Genomic DNA, 20,028 nt, shown 5'->3' with positions numbered 1-20,028 from the left:
CGGTGTCCATATGGGTTCCTGGCATGTTCAAGGCGAGGACTTCAACCACTAGGCCACCGTGCCAGGCCCTGGGATGTGGCTTTAACATACAGCTCCCCATTACAGTGTTTTTTTGTTCCTTAGGGGCCTCTGAAGAGGGTTCCGGACAGCAGATTGTGGAACCAAAGGGCCTGGGAATGTGGGATGGGGGTGCTTGGAGGAGGCCAGTGCTTCTAGCTGAGGGGCTGGAAGGCAGGGAGCCCAGCGGGCCCGCATTGGGCTGCTGCTCGCTTTTCTGCAAGCTGTGGGCCTCCCTCAACTCCGGTGGCATAATGTTCAGGGAATTCTGACTCCAATCAGCTTTTGAAGATCTTCTCCCCCTTGTGAGCCTGCTTCTTGCTTCTCCAATGCTTGTGCGTACTCTTCTCTACCAATCAGGTCGCCCTTGCACGCCGCCAGGAGGGGCTCTTGTGTCTGAGAGCAGAGGACACTCTCCCCCTGGAGACTGTGCCCGCCTCACAGCCCATGTGCAAGACACCTGGAGCCCAGCATTCTCTGCAAAGGCCTGCATGGGCCCCTCCCCATGGCTGTGCCATGCCCTGGGAGCAGATGGCTGGAGGTAGCTTTGTGGATAGAGACATCTACACATGGATTCAGAATCCCCCAGACTGCCGGGAGGAAGACCAGAAGGGGCTGAGCTGGGGGCTGGCATCCTGTTCTCACTCTGTTCTGGTGCAGAACGGGGACAGAAAGAGTTTGGAAATTCTCAGTTTAAGGCCAGACTTGCATGGACTCTCACAGGGATGTGGGCCAGGTTGAAGGAGAAAGCATGGGTGCGTTCCATTTATTTTGTCCTAAAGTATGTGGGGGACCCTGTTTGGATTCTAGACCTAGGTTCAGAAATGTTCCTGGGGTCTCCCTCTTCAAACCCCTCCCACCCTGGGCATGAGTGGTATGTCCTGCACAGGGCACTAGCGGGTACTGATTGAGGCGCTGTGGTAGAGGAGAAAAGGGGTGTGTGTGTGTGTGTGTGTGTGTGTGTGTGTGTGTGTGTGTGGTGTGTGTGTGGTGGGTCAAGGTTGAGAGAGGAAAGGAAGAGCATGCTATTTGGGACAGTGTGACCTTGGCAGGGTAAGTTGTCTCTCTGAGACTCTGACTCTGTGTCCATCAGAGTGGTGGACAATCCTTAAGAGGACTGGGTGTGAAAGTGCCTCGGACCTAGCGGGTGTTCCCACTCCACTGTTCATGTTCGTTTCTGGGTGGTTTAGGCATGGTCTCTTGGTGTGCTCAGGCAGTGTTTGCACCTGGAAGGTTGGAGGTGATTCTGAATGAGCACTCAGCACCCCTTCTTCTGCCTTGACCACCCCCTCCGAGTGTATGCGGAAGGATATGCTCCCCCCCCCCCTCCGGCCTCCCAGTGGGGCTGGCACCTTGGCAGCTGCAGAGCTGGGATGGGAGGCTGCTGCAAAGCAATTCAAATGCAAATGTCGTGCTGAGAGCCGACTGCAGGGGAAGGAGCTGCGGGAGCTAGTCTGAAAGGCTGCTCTGCAGCCCACACGCCTTTCCCTGGGGGCTGTCTGTCTCGACTGTTACGCCCGGGCAGTGCCCAACCCCAGGACTGCTGCTGGCCAGCTCCTGGCATGGGTTTCCTGCGGGAGAGAGAGATGACTCCTGGAACCCCGGACATCAGAACTAGACCAGGTCCTGGCAGTTGGTCAGGGAACTGAGGCGGAGGTAGAAATGGAGGATGCTGGGGTCTCCTGCTGTGATGCCTGGGCAGGTGTGACACAGGTCCTCAGCCTCCAGGGCTCTTTCCACCTCCATGAACACCTGCGGGCTGGGAGCCAGGCCAGCACATCCTTCCTGAGTTCATCCTTCATTTTCCTGGAGTCAGTAACTTGGAGAAGCATTCTCCCCTGATTTAGGGTTTGAGACTCACCTAGCAAGAAATTATTTTTAAATGTGTATTTATTTATTATATGAAAAGAAGAGAAATCTTCTATCTAGTGGTTCACTTCCCCAAATGCTCACAAGAGTTGGAGCTGAGCCAGGCTGAAGCCAAGAGATACAAGGGACCCAAGCACTTGGGCTTACCTTTTACTGCCTGCCCAGCAGCATCAGTAGGGAGCTGGACTGGAAACAGGGGAGCTGGGACTTGAACTTGCACTCCAAGATATCAGTGGGATGAACCACAGCTTCACCTACTGTGCTGACTCTAGGGGATCTGTTGCCAACAAGATGAAGCTCATCTAATCGAGGCTGCTGTTTTGCCCACAGATTTTTTTTGTTTGTTTCCTTCATCCAGCAGTGTGTTTCCTGCTGAGGCTGTCGTGTGTATGTGTATGTGTGTGTGTGTGTGTGTGTGTGTGTGTGTGTGTGTGTGTGTGTGTGTATGTTTGAGAACGGCAGAGCTTTTAGAGACACACATTAGCGTGGATATGGTAGATTCTTCTTTCTGCATTTCCAGAACCTGAAGTACCAGCCACCATGGGACTGAGTCCCGACTGTGTGACTAGTCCCTAACCTATCCAGGGAAATACATCTGCTCCTTCCTCAAGGATGGGGACCCTCCAGTGCCATGCTAGGTCATCACGGCTGTTTGTGAACATGCTCCCTCCCTCCCTGCCACCCTCTTCCCCCAGTCTGATCCAGGCATCTTGATCTGTGTTCCTGCCTGCTTGTAGAGGCTGCTGGGATTACCACGACATGCAGGCTTCTAATTAAACTAATTAATCATGCCTGCTCCTTTATGCAGTATCCTTACTGGTCCCCAAGCACTGTGCTGAGAGAGGAGGACACGCAGGCCCAACACAAGAGGACCCCTGTGGCTCCCAGACCCCTTGTCCTAGACCTGCAGTGGCAATTGTTTGCTGTGTGTGAAGCTTTGCAATTCACACTTTTCTCTCCTGTCTTCACCTGCTGGCCACCCATGTAGGAGTTAGCAGGCAGCACAGGAAAGCACTGGGCTTTCCTGCCTCTGGTTCCTGGGCCATGGCAGACCCCAGTCAAGAGGGGTGGGAGGTAGAGGCTGTTGTCACAGAGCCCAGAAGTCCACGTTACCTTGCTGGTGTCCAACAGAAAGACACAGGTGCGGGTAGTGTGAGGGCGGTTCCACTGCCTGCTAACCCCAAGGGTCTCCGAGGGGTCCTGAGGAATGCATGACAAGTGACAGATGCACACCCTTGCCTGGGGTCCTCACTGCCTGGCCATGTCTCTTCCAGGTGGTGGAGGAGTCGTCCTTCTTGACCCTGGACATGTTGGAGGCCTGTTTCCCCTACGTCCTGCTCCGCAATGCCTATCGGGAGGTCTCCCGAGCCTTCCACCTGAACCGGGTGCCTGCCAGCACCCACTGAAGGCCCTCCTGGACCTACACAAGCCATCCTCATCATTGTCCTGGAGGCTGGGGGCGTCTGGTCATGGGGGCGGGAACAGGGTGTAGGGGAGGGAGGAGGGTGGCAAGGGAGAGGGTCTGGAGCCAGAACTGAAGAGGAGGTGAATGGAGGCACACCCTGGGGGGAGGGGGCAGAGGCTGCCTCTCAGGGAAGGCGGGGGATGCAGGCCATAGGTATGAATTTGGACGGTGAGGCAGGAACGAGTGACACGCACTTGGGTTTTCTGGGGCCTCGGAGCTCTACATGGGTCTCTCCGACCTTCATCACTATTCTAGGCTCACGCTGGCAGGCAGAGGTGATCAATCATCATATTAAACCATAATGAGCTTATAATCCTCCCACTGGAGCTGCTATTGTCTCCTGCACATTCATTAGGACGATTAGTTCCTCTCTTCCTTTTCCACATGTGCTCGGCAAACATGCAGCCTGCTCCTCCGGCATGTGCAGCCAGTGCCCAGGAACCCCTCTTTTCCTTTGTTGTGGGGAATGCTCTCTGACGGGTCATTGGGCCTCTTCCTTTGGCCCAGTGTGACTCCCTTTCCTCCTGGCTGAGGAGGAAGCACCCCCTTGCACCTGCCCACGCTTCGCACCCTGCTGCTTTCTCCTTGCCAAACAGGGGTCAGTGTTGGGCCACTGGAGGTCACGTGACAACTCAGTAGACCAGTTTTTCCTCTTGAGCCTTTTTTGGGGGTGCTCTCTCTCTATCTTATCTGGAGGAGCTGATTCACCCCTCACACGCCTGCCCCGCCCCCGAGTCTGGGTACAGCTGTTGCTAAGGGCAGGGATTTCTCTCCTAAATCCCACATTTCACAGACCTCATTAGCTTGTAGGGCCCTGAGAGTAGGGGATTCTTGTGGGAGCACAGGCTGTTTCAACTTGGCTCTCTTTGGCACTAATTAGAATTTCAAGTGTCACGGAGCCTGAGGCACTCAAGACAGCACTAAACCAGGTTTAGTTAACTCCAAAGCGGGAATGTGTGGCCTCGCCATCCATCACTGTTGTGCGTCTGCTGCCAGGGAGGAGGACTCAGGCAACTGGTCCAAAGTGGTCAGAATGGGCAGATACGATTAGCCAGTTGATTAATAAAGGTCACTTCCAAACTCAGGCAGTAATTGTGGGTGTCAGCCATCCAGCCTTCATTAAAAGCTATTTTTGGATTTTGTTACGTGTATTTTACTTGTCTTTTCTTTCTCGAGATCTGAGCTTAGTTAATACTTTTTGAACTTGGCACCTAGAATCAACACACAACGTCTTTCTTAGCAACAGTTGTCAGCTCCTCGGGACAAATGGAGTCCTGCTCCGTGCCTCAGCTGGTCGTCCATCTTCGCCGTGGGAGGGACAGTGTGTTCCGAGCAGTGACTCAGTGTCAGGCCGGCTGAAGCAGAGTCTCCAGAGAGGGAGAGGTTGGGGGGAACGGCTGAACACCTCCCCCCGCCAGCCCCCAACCATCTGTGTTTGGTCCTTCTGCCTGGGGGCGCGGGTGGGGTGGGGTAGGGATTTCTTTCCCACCTGCGTTCGTTGGATCCACTTGGAGGAGCTTCCCACAGGACAGCAGTACAAGATGCTGCAGGGGGACAGACGGTAGACATGCTGCCTTCTGTCACACTGAAAAATGTGTTGTGATGGTTAATCCACATGTACTTGTAAGAAATAATAGCGCCTAGCAGCTAAGAGCCCAGCTAAGATCCCATGTCACCAATTGGAGAGCTTGGGTTCCATCCCTGGCTCCGGCTCCCGACTGCAGTTTTCTGCTGGTGCAGACCAGAGGAGGCAATGGTGATGGCTCCAAGTACTTGGGCTCCTATCACCTGCATGGGAGACCTGGATTGAATTCTCAGTTTCCAGCTTTAGCCAGTCTCAGCTGCTGCAGGCATCTGGGCATGATCCAGGGGGTGGGAGATACCTGTTTCTCTTGCTCTCTTAAAAAAAAAAGCCTCAGAGTGCCTAGGTTTGAGTCGCAGCTCTGCTCCTGGTTCTGGCTTCCTGCTAATGTGCATCCTGGGAAGCAGCAAAATGATGCTCAGGTGGTTGGGTCCCTGGATTGAGTTCCTGGCTCCTGTCTTCAGCCTGGCCCATCCCTGACTATTATAAGACATTTGGAGAGCACACAAGAAGATGGCAGAGCTCAGTCTTTCAAACAGATTAAATAAATAAATAAGCATGTAAAAAATAGATCCCATGTACTTTCATGCAGCTTCTCTCAATGGCAGTAGCTTGGGTACTGACACTGATGCAATCCGCCGGTTCTACTCAGATTTCCCCAGCTTTACTCTGTGAATGCATATTCAGTTCAGCAAAGCTGGTACATGTATGATTTCTGGATCCACCAGCACCACAGCTGGGATGCAGTATAGTCCCACCCCCACAAGGATTCTTCCTGTCGAACTTTTGTAACCACACTCACTTTGCTCCTGTCACTGTTTCTGCTCTAGCCCCTGGCAGTGCCAGCTTCTTTAACGTTTTGTCATGGAATCTTTTTATGAACACATGCACGCTTCACCACTGATTCACCTTCAGAGTGCTTTTGCATCCTTAGAGCAATTCTGCAAGGCAGCCAGGAAAGGGAAGTATTAGATGAGTGAATGAAAGCCAGGTACCGAGCACTGGAAACTGGAGCTGGGACCCAAGCCTTATGTTCAGCTCTCGCTCTTTCCGACCCAGCCCAACTGCCTCTTCCTAGTGGAAGACTCGAAGATTTGATTTCAGAGAGCCTGAACAAGCACACGGGAGAAGATAAGGACCTGCTGGCCTTTGCCACCTGAACCAGTAGGCGACTATCTAGAGGCAGCTGAACTAATGAGACTCTTGGGTGTTCGGACAGTTTGCTTCTTTGTCCACAAGGATCTCTGACCTCTGAGAATCTGGGATGCCATCAATGATGGCTTCCCTTTTGCTCTCAGACCCCCTGGCTTGCTTGCTGAGAGGCCTGACGGGACCTGGGGAATGACGATCAGGGAGATTATTTTGTCTTGCAGGCAGAGAGTCGGATCCAGCCCAGCGTTTTCATTAGTGCTGTGTTTTCATTAAAATCTCCATTAACTTGTTTGCAGTAATGTGATGAGATCAGCCCTCCCACCAAGCCTCGGCCAGGATGCTCACAGAGGCGCTCTGTTCCCTGTGGGCAGGAGAAGTGTGGGGTTTGGTCCAGGGGCTGAGGTTGGGGGGTGGTGAGAAAGGTACCCTTGCAATGCAGCAGATCTGGGGCTTCTGACCAAGGGTGCCTTGGCTGTTGGCTTTTTGCTTTGCAGGAAGGAGTCACTGCATGGTCTGAGGACAGGGAGGAAAGAGAGAGAGGGAGGTCCCCAAGGGAGACAAGACTCCCTTGACCTTGAGTTTCACGTCTGTGTCTGTATTGTTCTTCTCCAACAAAGTTTGACTTTGAGCTGAAGCTGGCACATGGGGCGGGGTGGGGTTGGTTAGGGAGAGGAGGAGGATGCACTCACGTGGCTGGGGGAAGAATGTTGTTGCAGCCCTCTTCTTCCCCACAGAGCCTCCTGCCTTTCTTGTCATTGAAAGGAGTTGAAGATGAACCCCTCTCCCAGCCCCCACACCTCTGGGAGGTGTCAAGCGCTCTCCCTCCCACCTGAATGGGAAGCAAGAGCAAGCAGCAGGCCAGGCTGCAGGTGGAAGAAGTCAGAAGTGAACTTGAGCTGAGTTTGCAGCTCTGGAGAGATTGAGGAGCAGGCTTTCTCTTGTCACTGGGGAAGGAGAGAATTGGGAGGCCGCCCCTTTAAATAGCATTCCCGTAGGAGGCAGATCACATCCATCCGTCACCTGCTGCCAAAGCATCATTTTTGGTCTCCATCAAACTCAGAGCTTTTTGGGAGGAACTGTGGGGTTAGGGGAGTTGGGGAGGCAGGTGTCTCAGGCAGGCAGGGGATAGTTCAGAAGCTGAAAAGTAAGGAGTGAGGTTGGGCAATAGGACCCTGGGAAGAGCGGGGGGCGGGGGGGCGGCTGGGGGACCAGAGGAATAGGAGAACAGAACAGCTGTCTTTTCAGTCTAGGAGTGGAACACACATACCCTATCCTTATCTCTTTTGAGGTGCTGTACAGCAGAGATGGAATTGGATTGCCTTTGAAGGAAAGAGGCTGGAGCTAAGCACCAGGGCTGGTGATTGAAGACTGGCTTCCATGGAGTGCAAACGGCAGTAGATACGGGCTGGGCACTGAGCAATGGCTTTGTCGCTGACTCTCATGGGATGCCTAATCTTTTGGGGCTTAGTTTTCCCATTTATTAAATGAAGGGGATTAGATGGCGTAGACTCTGAAGTCTCTTTCATGAGTCATTTGTTTTTGTGGGTGAATTTCCCTTTTCTAAAAAACAGATTAGGAGTCGGGGGGCCTGGCAGGGCAGCCAGGGTGAACTTCTGTGTTGACAGAGGCGCAATGAGTTAAGATGCTGCCTGGACACTTTCATCCCATATGGCAGGGCCCATTTGGAGTCCCAGCTGCTCTGCTTTCCATCTGCTTTCCTGCTAATGCACCTGGGAAGGTAGTAAACAAAGGCTCAAGCGCTGTTTAAGCCCTTGCCACTCACATGGGAGACCACAAAGGAGTTCCTGACCCAGTAACCGGCTGTTGTGCTCAATGGGAGTAGATCTCTTTCTTCCTCTCTGCCTTTCCAATTTTCTCTCTCTCTCACACACACCCCTCTTAAAAAATTGCAAAGCATTCAGAGATCCCTCTGGAAATATATCTCCCACTCCTTCTAGTTTAAATACATGCCTGAACTAGGAAACTCTTTAGCTCCATTCTTACTTTCGTAATTAGAACTCTTCAGTGCTAATCCTACTGTACGGTTCTTATGACTTTTCAAGCCCAATTTTTGGCTGCTGAGGAGGCAGACTGCTTCCCGACTGAAAAGTGGCTCGTGTAGGAGTGCAACAGGGGTCTCTCATGCAGCCCTCTCTTGCCTGGCTCTGCTCCCCTGCAAAGAGAACATGGGCTGCATGTGTGTGCAAGTCAGGTGCACCCAGAGCAGGAAGCTCCAGGCTTTCTTTCGGCTTGCCCTCCAACTCTGGTTCTGTCATCTCCTCCGGCTTCTGGATTTCCCACGTGCTGATTCTGCTGCTACTTCTGCTGGATCTGAAGACCTGACCTAATTTGGTAATTCTTTAAAATTCTTTATTTTTAAATGTAATTGAGAGAGAGAGAGAAAGAGAGAGAGCAAGAACCTTTCCATCCATTAGTTTTCTCCCCACATGCCTGCCACATTCAGGAGCCAAAGACGCAATCCAGGTCTCCCAGGTGGGTGGTAGGCAGCTGATCACTTGGGCCAGCAGCACTGCGTCTTAGAGTCTGCATCGCCAGGGAACTGGGGCCAGGAGTCAGAGCCAGGTGTCAAACATGGGCACATGAGTTGGGCAAGTTTACTGCAGGGCCAAATGCCCAGTTCGTGGCCATTCCTCTAGGCAGGAAGTCTCAGCTGGGAGAGTCCATCCTTTTCTTCACTCCACCACTCTGTTTCTGTTCTTTCCCCCTCCTGTGCCCAGGAGAAGGGCAACTGCCACGGAGATTTAAAGTGAACTAAATGCTGTCTCCTGCCCAGTTCTCTTTCCAACCTTGAAATAAAGTTCAGGTTCTGGGATGGATGAATGAGCTGATGGCCTGTGGGAAATAAGTTAGGGGTCGAGAAGAGATAGCAGGAAGGAATTTCCGGCAGAGTGGAATTATTGTGGAGCTAAAACAGGTGCACGCGGAGCTGCCCAGTCTGCAGAAATTTCCCGGGGTCGGCAGACACCGCTAGTGGTTAGAAGCAGCACGGGGAGGCTCGGTTCAAGTCTGCGCAGCGCAGTATGGAGAGTGGCGGAATGCCTTCCCTGCTCAGGGCAGACTCTGGACTCAGCCCTCTTTAAAGACGGGAGTACACACAGATGGGCTCCAATCCGCCTGAGACGGCTCCAGTACACCTGTGTCCAGGTCCAACCTCCCGTCCCCCCAGACGGGGATCATCCCCCTCTCCCTCCTGTCTGCACGGGACATACCAGGCGGTGGGGCACACGTGGCTCCAGGAAGCCGCTCGCACCAACAGAGACTCCAAACATACATAGACGGAACCCAGGAAGCCACCTACATCCGAGCCCTGCCTGCAGGCCGCCTGCGCTGCGCAGGGTAAACACGCACTCGCACCCGCAGCCGCCCGCGCAGGGCACACGCAGGCAACCGCTCGCACCGGGCGCGGGTGTGCGTGCGTTCGCCCTTGGGTACTTGGGTCTGCTCGTGCCCCTCGGCTTCCAATCCCGCCTCTGGGAGGGGGAGGAGCGGCAGCGAGGAGTGAGAGACGGGCGAGTAGGCCGAGGAGGAGGAGGAAGAGGGAGAAAGGGAGGCAGGGAAGGAGGGAGGGAGGGAGAGCGGAGGGAGGAGAGCCGGGGACTGGGGAGGCGGAGAGAGGCGAGGAGCCGGCTCTGGCAGCGCGCGCGCGGCGGCCGCGGTGGTGGTGGCGGTAGCGGCGGCGCGGAGAGCTTGGACCCAGAGCCCAGAGCTCGGTTGGGCGGCGGGAGAGGAGGAGCCGCAGGAGCTGCAGCTCTGCCAGCTTGGGCCGAGCCTGGAGACACCGGCCTGGCTGGTCCGCACCAGCCGCAGGTGGGAAGGGGTTGGCATGCTGGTAAGAGGGTCTGTTGGCTCTAGGGCTGACGAGGAGCTGCTGTTTCCTCCTTCTCTTCCACAGACTGTGGCCGAGCATGGAGCTGTCCCCCCGCAGCCCTCCGGAGATGTTGGAGTCGGATTGTCCCTCACCCTTGGAGCTCAAGTCGGCCCCCAGCAAGAAAATGTGGATTAAGCTTCGGTCCCTGTGAGTCTTAGCCCAGGAATGGGGATGCGGGGTGGGAGGAATCTTAGGGAACCTGGGTTGGCGGCGGGTTTTGGTGGTGGTGTTGGGTAGCCAGAGCTGGGCTGATAGATTCTCCAGGGGGACCTATGTTGGCAGGTGCCAGGACACGCGTTGCCGGTCCACATGTGCAAAGCATGTGCGGAGCCAGCTGGCTGGCTGGCTGGAGCGGCTGAGGAGTTGCCTGTGCCCGAGGACCCCCCTGGTGACACACGCAGGGCGGCACAGCAGTGGCGGTGTGGCAGGGCTGCAGACAGCTGGGCAGCCTTCGGGAGGTGCCCGGCTGACTCACACGGATCCATGTGCAGGGGTGTGCAGATGGAGAGCTGTCACATGTGTGTGCCCCAGGCTCCAGCATTCGGCAGCAGGCTTCATGCCAACCTGTGGGGCATAGGTATATTCAGCGGGATGGGAGTTTCTACCTCCTGCATCCTATGGGGCAGTGGGGGAGGGGAAAGGAGAGCACCCCACCTTCCCAAGCTGTTAGTCTCTCCTGGGGCCTGGAAATTCACTCCCCACCTGACATCTGGAGGAGGGGGATGGTACCCCCACCTGGGAGAGAGTGGGTGGCAGTTAAAGCAGACAGAGCCCCAGGAGCCAGGTAATTGGCTTAATGAAAGCCTTTTTGTTTCTGTATGGTCTTCCAGTACTTACCAGCATGTTTCGGCATCTTGGGTAACTGTTTTAGGACCAGGGCTTGTGGGGAGCAATCAGTAGGTAAAGGGAGGACTCAGGTGTCCCATACTCCAGGCAGTCCCAGGGCGAGGAGAGCAACTTTCTCTCCTGCTCTGCAGAAAGGGAGAGGGCAGGGCCAAAGACCAACGATGTACCCTCTTCCCCCAACCGTCTAGTCTGGTGCCATTGAGAAATCCAGCTGTGGTAGTGGGTTCTCCATCAGAAGGTGAGGGCAGGTGCCTTTCTTCCTGAGACCTCCCCCCTCCCTTCCCTGCAATCCCAGAAGGGCAGGGACAGCCAGGGGAGCGTGTGGATGGTTAGTGAGGAAGCATAGCCCCTGAGCCCGGGTCCTTGGCAGCATCCCCAGTGGTGAGCTTTGGGTTGGGTAAGGGAGAGGAGGAGGTGACGGATAGATAGGTACTGTGGCTGTGTCATACTTCAGGGGAATGCTAAGAGGATGCCTTTGTCTTGGGGCAGGTGGGGCTGATGTGTAGGCTAGCTGCTTAGTGAGGCTTTAGGGAAAAGCCTGATGTAGTGGGCACCAAGGCTTTGGTATCCAAATGTCCCCTTCTTTTGCTGCCTCTGGTCAAAGCAATTTGCCAGGCTTCCTGAAGCGCAGCCTTGGAATGAGTTCTGGGGTGAAGAAATGAAAAACCCGGATTGAACTGGTTTTTCTTCAGAGGGGTACTGGGTGATACTTGATGGCCAATGGTGTTCTGCTCCCAGTTGAGGTGGGGGGATTGGTGAGCCAGTGGCTCACCAATAGAGGAGTCAATAGATGGGGGAATTCAAGGTCTGGCAGGATATCATCCTCCCACACCCCCCACACCCCCCACAGGTGGCTCAGGAAACAGGGTCGCTGCGGAAGACTGGGTTTTGCCCTATTCCTTGATTTTCTGTATCCTTCTAGCCAAAGTCTTGTCTGAAAGAGAATTTTTCTTTTCTCCCTAAGCAAATGCTCCATGGGAAGAAGATCCACAGAAGGAGACAGCTACCCCTGCGCAGGGCTGAGAGGACAATGTCCTTTAGGGAGCTTGTGAGGGGACAGGGGTCACTAATTTCTCTGATGAGATTGTCCTGGTCTTTATTCACTTGGCCCGTCTGGTCCTTCAGAAGGCTGGTTACGTGTAATAACTCATTCTGAGAGGTGCCGTCTCCTGAATACTAATGGCCAAGAGCCCCTTCCCAGTCTCACTTCCTCAAGACGAGGAGGTCTCAATGTCTGAGCATCCCCAGGTGCATGGCTGTGTGCGTCTGGCCCTGTTTGGATGCTGGGGAGGCCGAAGTGCACGGGGGCTGAGGGCGTTTGTTGGACAGGAGGACTGAAGGGGCCCAGCTCTCTGGTGCAGTGATTTCTGAAGGGGTGCTCTTACTTTGAAATGGACGTGGAGCTCCTTCCCTTCAGTAGGTCAGAATAGGAAGGATGCATTTATTCTGGAAATAGAGGGTAAGTCATGACTATTTCAGACCTGGGTACTGAATCAAAATGAAGACGGATGGGAAAAAATATCTAGCTAACTAGATATCTTTTTTTAAAAAAAATATTTATTTTCATATATTTGAAAGGCACAGAAAGAGAAGGAGATTGAGAGAGAGAGATATTTCTTATCTGCTGGTCTGTTCCTCACATGCTCACAAGAGCCAGAGGTGGGCCAGTGAAAGCCAGGAGCATGGAGCTTATTGTGGGTCTCTCACGTGGGTGCAGGTGCTCAAACATCTGGGCCATCTCTTGCTGCTTTCCCAGGTGCGTGAGCAGGGAGCTGGATTGGAAGTGGAGCAGCCAGGACACAATGTAGCATTCCCATTTGGGATGTTGGTGTTGCAAATGGCGGCCTAACCTGTGCATCGTAACAATAGCTCCTGTATCCATCTTGATTGTCCTACTCAGTACACTTTCTTTTCTCTCTTCTACTTTTAAAATGGCTAATCTAGGACATTTAGACTCTCCCTAGGGGGATCACGTGAGGTGTTTTGCCTCTTTGGACAAGAAATCCTGACTGACAGAGCCGTGCAGTGAAGAGCACGGGGGAATTCTACTCTGCTCATTAGGAGCTTGTCAAGGATGGATTGAGAGAATCTTTAGCATGTGAGCTGGGGACAGTCCCAACTGTAGGGTATCCCTCTGGCTCACCAGAAAGCGTTCCTAATGCTTTCAGGCTGCTCAGCTGGGGCTGGGATCCAGGGATCATGGCTGCGACAGCTTCGGAAGGAGGGGTTGGCCTGGATGATGCTGAGTGTCTCAAAGTGTCTCTGATGAAGAGTGCGGCCTGTGACCCCTTCCCAGAGCCCAAGGAGAGTGTGGGGAGGGCCAGCAGAGGCAGCAGGACTGCTCTGTGCTTTTTTGTGCTTCAAGAGAAACCATGAGCAGGGATGGGTTGAGCATCCTTGGCTTGATTATTTATTCAGCAGCTATGAAGGCACTTCAGAAAGTTGTGGAAAGTTAACATTAAAAAATAAGTTTCTTTGGGTGCCAAAAAAACCCTAGAATTTATTTGTAAGTTTTCACAATAAATATTTCCCATAAACTTTTTGAAGAATCCTCATATACATGAGTTTTATTTATTTATTTTTTTTGGCATCAAAACAACCTTTTAAAATTTTATTTATTTATTTATTTATTTATTTATTTATTTATTTGAGAGAGAGGGAGCAGAGAGCAGGGCTCTTCTGTCATTTGGTTCATTCCCCCAAATCCTGCAACAACCAGGAACCAGGAACTTCATCGGGGTCTCTCACATGGGTAGCACAGACTCAAGGACTTGGACCATTGTCCACTGTTTTCTTGTTAACAGAGAGCTGTATCAAAAGTGGGGTAACCAAGACTCAAATGGGAACCATGATATGGGATGCTGGTGTCTGTCCAAAGCGGCAGCTTAATCCACTGGGTAACAATGCTGGCCCCAAAGGTGGCTTTTAATTCTGTTTTCTGTGAACTTGTCGAAGTGCCCTTGCATATATTGAATGCCCCTTTGGGCCAGGTTATGTGTGCTGGATGCTGGAGATGCTACAGTGGATAGAATGGACCCGGTCCCTGCTCCCACGAAGCTTGTGGTCTAGTTCAAACTCCTTGCGGGTAAGGAGGGTGGGAGGCATCCTGTTCCTCCTTTTGCTGCTCCCCCCAAGTGGTAAAAGTCCGCCTGTTGGCATGTCTGCCTAGTTTTTTCTTACGGGGTGTCTTTTATACATGGGAAAGGCACCCAGAGGAATTTTCTGTCTTTCCCAGGTTAGCACAAGCTTCCCTCTTATTTCTCCTCTCAGTTTCTCTTAGAATTTTACATTTCACAGATAAAACGTTTCCTTTCCCTTGTAGGGACAGCGTAGACATAGCCCACTCTCTCTTCCTCCATTCTCCACACAGGGCACACATTCAGGAAGCCCCTGGTTCAGGCTTGTGAGCCTGCGCTGTGGTTCAAGGTCAGTACAGCTGAGCTGAAGCCAGAAGCCAGGCTGGGGATTGTTGAGACTGGTTTTGCTTCTTTAGTGTGGTGTGGTGCCCTGAACACAGTAGACGCTCAATAAATGCTGTGAAAGAAACAAGCAAATGCATTAAGACAGCCACGTGTGTATGTCTCGGAGCCCAGTTCTGTGACTGATTTGGTGGCGAATGCCTGTCTACCTCCGTGCGAGAGAGACAGGAAATGGAGAGGAAGATGATGATGTTGTTTTTGGAGATGGGTGATGCTTAAAAGGTAAGAGGTTTAGGGACCTCAGGACAGAAACTGTGCTACAGGAGGATACAGAAACCAATGGCATAAGGAGGTATGGATGGGACATGTCAGGATGCAGTTGAGAATGCCTGGAAGGTATGCATGCATGTGTGGGTAGATGTTGACTTGCATTTTGGGGACAGTTTGTGGAAGCAAATGTCACAGTGACATCTCATTGTTGTTATGTTTAGAAATGGCATTGTGATGATAAATATGCACTACCCCGTAATAGCTGAATCTTTCAGACATTCCTGAGGACGTGAAATTGTCCTAGGTGTGAATGAGATGGTGTGTGTGTGTGTGTGTGTGTGAATGTGGATGCTGGGTTCATATGTATGCATGTTTTTCTAGACAATGAGATAATATGTATGTGTGGGTGCATGTAGTGGGGTAATATTTGTGAGTGTAGATAATGGGATAATATGCATGTGTGTATGAATATATGTAATGGGATAATACCTAAGTATGCACATGTGAATGTGTGCATGTATATGATGGGATAGCATGTATGTGTGTGGATATGCATGTGGGTATATGTATAGGTAATGGAATAATGTGTGTGTGTGCGTGTGTGTGTGTGGTCTGACATATGTGCAGCGCTCACATTTTTGGCAGCCCTGCAGAGAGGCAGTGGGCAGCAGCAGAAGCCGAGGGCCTTGCCTGGGTGCTTTGTTGACGCGCCCCATCTTTCTTTTGCCCTCGTTTCGTATATGCCCCATGGAGTGATCCTGTGCGGCTCTCACTAGTTTTGAAAATTACACTGCGTTCTCCTTTCTCTGCATGTGGCTGGGGAGCTGCTGTGAAGATGGCAGGATAAAGTGTGGCTCCCTGGACCGATGGGAAAAAAAACAGTCTCGTTTCTCCCAGGCCGTGGTGGCGATGACTGTGCCCTGTCCTCCCTGGATTAGCCCTTCCAGCCACACAAAGAGAATCTTGCCCCTGGGGCCCCATCAGATGCCTTATTTTTTCCTCCTCTGTCCGAGAGCACAGTTTTGCATAAGGACTGTGTGGCATCCCTGGGATGGAAGAGGATGGACAATTCCTGCAGGGGCGTGTAGAGGAGGTGCGGGGATAGGGGGAATCAGAGTCAAACCAAAGAAAGCACTGCATGAACCTCTGTCTGGAAGCGTCGGCTGCTGGGATATGGGAGGGCATTGGGAGTGGAATAGCCTGAGGATTTTGGGACCTGTGAGTCTTGAGTTCCCATCTCACTCTGCCAGGGACCAGCTGTGCTGTTTTGAGGTCATATGGTTTCTCTGAGTTTTAGTTCTTCATTTGATAGCATCCATCTGAAAGTTTTTTTTTTAACATGGTAAGTCTGGAGAACTTTCAGCATGAGACGGGGTGGCAATGAATGGGTGACTGTTAGCTGGGGTAAGGGAGAATGGTAAAGATGGTAAATTCGAGTCATAATGGATGGGACGTGATTTGGAAGAATCTTATTGATGAATGAGGGAAGGGGTGAGAGCAGGTGTCTGACTTCAAAGAACAGGAGGTTGGGTGAGCTGGAAAAGGGCTGTGTAGTGTAGGCTGTGGGCTAGTGGAGCAAAAAGATGGGGAAACACTTACTTCTTATTGTCTGGACCAGTGTTCCATTCAGGCGTGGATGCAGCAATTGCAGGAGAGTACTGTGCATGTGGGTCAAAATAAGGTGTACCCAGGGGCCACCAGGGGTGTACCCCTCTGGCACTTCTCCAGAGTCCCTGGAGCTGAGAGGGTACGTTTTCAGGTTACCATAACCTATCCTAGAGTTTCTTAGAACCCAGATATCACTCTTCGTATCCAAAAGCCGAAAGAATAGAGACTCCATGTCCCCATTAGAGGTGGAATCTCTAACTTTTAAAAAATAATTTTATTCTTGCACTGGTTGACTCCCCAAATTGCCACAATGGTGGTGGGGGGAGAGCTGGAGCAGGCCAAAGCTAAGTGCCAGGAACTCCACCCAAGTCTTCTGCGTGGTTGACGGGGCCCAAGTACCTGGACCATCATCTGCTGCAAGGAGCTGTATCAGAATTCGAAGTAGCGCTCCCGTATGAGATGTTGGCTTTGCAAGGTGCTTTGTGAGTTTTGACCAGAGGAAGGTGAGGAATTTTGGGGTAATGTAGGTCTGGCAGTCTGTGGGAGAGAAGACTGGCTATCTCTAGACCATTCCTTACTTGTCTCTTGCCTGGGGCTTCCTGCAATTCCTGAAATGAGTGGCTGTCTCCCCTCTGCATCCCCTCCTTTTTTTTTTTTTTTAAGATTTATTTATTTTTATTGGAAAGGCAGATATACAGAGAGGAGGAGAGACAGAGAGGAAGATCTTCCACTGATGGTTCACTCCCAAAGTGGCCACAATGGCTGGAGCTGAGCCAATCTGAAGCCAGGAGCCAGGAACTTCCTCCAGGCCTCCCACGCGGGTGCAGGGTCCCAAGGTTTTGGGCTGTCCCCGAATTCTTTCCCAGGCCACAAGCAGGGAGCTGGATGGGAAGTGGAGTTGCCGGGATTAGAACCGGCTCCCGTATGGGATCCCAGTGTGTGCAAGGACTTCAGCTGCTACACTGTCGTGTCGAGCTCCTGCATCCCCTCCTTAAGAAGGAAACCTTGGAACGTCTTGCCTTTCCTTTGGTGGGAAGAGAGAGATAGAGAGAGAGAGAGAGAGACCTTAAATGTTTGCAAAGGCTAGGAGCCTGGCATTCCATCAAGGTCTCCCATGTGGGTGGCAAAAGCACAAGCATTTGGCCCATCTCTGAAGCTTTCCCAGGTGCCTTACCAGGGAACTGGATCAAAAGTAGAGCATCTGGGACTTGAACCTGCTCCCATGTGGGAGGCTGGCTTTGCGGGTGATGACTTAAGCATTTGTCTCACACTGCCAGCCCTCTGAGTTTTTCAACAGCCGTCTAAGATGTGTCTGCAGCATTCCATGCCCTCGTACTTTCCCTCTTTTGATTCTTTCTGTGACTTCTCCTCTGCCCCTTCCTCCTTCGCTCTGTCTTTCTCCCCGAGGTTCCATTTTACTCCTTCTGGTTCCATTTCCTGTCTCTCTGGCCTATTCCTGTGACTTGCCCCCTTGCTCCTTCCCTCTCCTCCTTCCCTCTCTTCTGCGTTGCAGTCCTGTTCTTCCCTCCCTATCCCACTACCGGGAAGGGGGTGGAGGCATTGCTGGTGCAGGATCCCGGCACCTGAGGCATCCTTTGGAGTCCAGCCCCTGACTGCTGTCTTCTGCAAGGCCTTTTGCTTTTACTGTCTCAGTGACCTCATCCTCCCAGCTCCTCGGGGGGAGGAAGCCAGTAATTGCCTTTGAATCTCAGGGGGCTGGTTTTCTCAGGTAAAGGAAGTTGAGTAGCTATTTTCCAACTCTCTTCAGGACAGCAATGGAGGGACGGAAGGACCGAAGCAGGGCAGCCGATGGAGGCGAGGCAGCTGGGGGAACAGAAGTTGTTAGATAACGAGATGGTTCCTCCAGGGAGGAAGACAGAATGACCCAGGAGAACCACGGGAGAGTCATGTTGAGGGACCAAGTTGGGAACTGAGAGGGAAGGGACAGTTCCTGAGCTGGGAAGAGCAGAAAGTTGAGTTGTTAGCCAGTCCATGGCAGGCAGTTCCTCGTACCAGGGCCCTCGGCCTCCACCCTGATATCTGCCAGCCCTGCCAGCAGCCTGCTCCCTGCCGCTGCTGCTGCCGCAGTCCTGCCAGGAGAGAAGGCTTTAGGTTAGGATTCTCCTGCAGCCTCCCAGCTCTGGCACAGTCCACCGAAGGAACCTGATTGGGGCTGGGTGGGAAAAGAACCAAGGTGGATCCAGAGAGGAACCTGATGGTACAGGACTGGGAGAAGAGCTCGGGAGGGGGCTCTTCAGGAGATGTAGTTGGATAGAGCCAGGCTCCAGGTCCGTGGATGCCACAGCTGCAAGAAGTCAGATTTGCAAATAATTATGATGGCTGCAGCGGGGTGATTAGGCTGCCAGCTGGTGTCAGCACCTTAGATTGGGCAGGGAACTTGGCCTGCTGGGGCAGGGCAGGGCGTTGCTTTGAAATTCTCTGGCACAAGGAACCAGGAGTTACGGACCATCCTCCTTTCATTCCTATATCTTGGCTCCCCCTTGCAGCCCTGTTTATCAGCCTCTGCATATCCAGCTTGACACCATCTCCTGGTTCTCCCCTCAGTGTCTATCTTATTTGGAAGTGTCTCAAGCCAGGGCTGAATGAATGCGCTGCGTGTACACACACACACACACACACACACACACACACACACACACACAAACCCCAGCAGTGTTGCCATGACTGTTAACTCCGGCCATCTCTCCATGTCAAGTTTTGAAATTCCAGTCTGAAAAGCACCCTGAAAACCTCCATTCCTTCCACCACCCGCCACTAACCCCCCACCGCCTCCTCTGCACCTGCTTTTCTCGGAAATGCCCAGAAAGTTGCCTGTTGTTTTGTTGGGCTGAGGACTGGTATGCAGGAAACTTTCCTGCCAAACTCATGGAGGTCAGGAGGTGGCCTTCCTCCGTTCTTGATGAAAGCCACACGGCTCCCTGGAGCATTGGGTCTGAGCTGGTTTGGAGGAAGCAGCGAGCTGAGCAGAAAGGATGCCCTCTGGAAGTTAAGGATCCAGGCCCAGGGACCCTGCTTCCCCTGGGGCTTCCCCTAGGCTCTGATGAAGCTGAGAATCATCAAGAAGGGTAGCTGGTAAGGTATGGGGGGAGGGCATCCCTGGACCCAGACCCCAATCCTGCTGATCCGCAGTCTGGCTGCTAACCTCCTTACACCTGCAGACTGACTCCAGTCAAGCTTCCAGCTCCTCTTCCCAGCCCAGGCGGCCTTCCACATCTGCAAGGTCTCCTGGAAGCGGGCCATCTGCTGAGAACAGCTGTCCGGAGGCAGTTTGGAGGGCTGGCGGGGTGGTCCATGTGGAGGTGGTTAATGAGCAGAATGAAATAACACAGGGAGGGGAGACAGGTGGACCAGGGAGTGGAGGGGGTTCTTCTGATCCCCCCCCCCCAGCCCATCTCTCCCAGTTCCTCTCTCTCTCCAGGGCGCATGGCTGAGGCGGGGGTCGGGGGGGTTTGTATGCAGGGGTGGGAATCGGGATGCCCAGATTCTTAACTGGTCTGGCTTGCTTTTCTGCCTTCCCTCCTGCGAGCCTAGCCATGCTAGAGCCTAGCCTGCTGGGTGGAAGGGGCAAAGAGGAGTTGCTTTTAGACAGGTCGCTTCTACCCCCTTCTTCAGAGTCTCCCAGGCTGTCTTCTGCTGCACCCCCACCCTGCTCTCTTAGCACTGCCTGTTCCCTCTCGTCATCTTCCTCCTACTGTCTTGTTCCCTACTCCCTTCTCTCCCAGCCTTGCCCTGTCCCTCACCCCAACCCAACTCCTCTGTCCCGTCTTCTTGAGACCTCTCACTGTGACTGCTGCCTCAACCAGAGGCCTGCACCTCTCCGGCTGGCACCCCAACTCTGTCACCAGGGGGA

The 20,028-nt window shown here is 52.9% G+C and overlaps 2 protein-coding genes across 4 annotated transcripts in view; both read left to right on the top strand.

Moving 5' to 3' along the window:
* NCKAP1L (NCK associated protein 1 like) overlaps positions 1 to 3,976 on the top strand; it is a 48,553-nt gene extending 44,577 nt beyond the window's left edge. Inside the window, exon 31 of the mRNA XM_004583141.4 lies at positions 3,201 to 3,976. Within this exon, the coding sequence (XP_004583198.2) occupies positions 3,201 to 3,332 (132 nt within the window). The 3' untranslated portion in view covers positions 3,333 to 3,976. The remainder of the gene's footprint in view (positions 1 to 3,200) is intronic.
* A 4,413-nt stretch (positions 3,977 to 8,389) lies between these two features.
* Positions 8,390 to 20,028, top strand: part of PDE1B (phosphodiesterase 1B) — a 28,902-nt gene continuing 17,263 nt past the window's right edge. The window contains exons 1-2 of one of the 3 annotated variants that reach the window (XM_058673482.1): positions 8,390 to 8,477; positions 10,039 to 10,161. In XM_058673482.1, coding sequence (XP_058529465.1) covers positions 10,052 to 10,161 — 110 coding nt within the window. In that variant the 5' untranslated portion in view covers positions 8,390 to 8,477; positions 10,039 to 10,051. Of the gene's footprint in view, positions 8,478 to 9,708; positions 9,954 to 10,038; positions 10,162 to 20,028 lie in introns of those variants that run through there. The other 2 variants (XM_004583139.3, XM_058673483.1) reach the window with 2 other exon arrangements.

The sequence above is a fragment of the Ochotona princeps genome, chromosome 15, assembly GCF_030435755.1.
Source record: "Ochotona princeps isolate mOchPri1 chromosome 15, mOchPri1.hap1, whole genome shotgun sequence".
In the NCBI taxonomy this organism is placed as follows: domain Eukaryota; kingdom Metazoa; phylum Chordata; class Mammalia; order Lagomorpha; family Ochotonidae; genus Ochotona; species Ochotona princeps.
The sequence above is the reverse complement of the archived record's forward strand: the minus strand, read 5'-3'. Positions and strand labels throughout refer to the sequence as shown.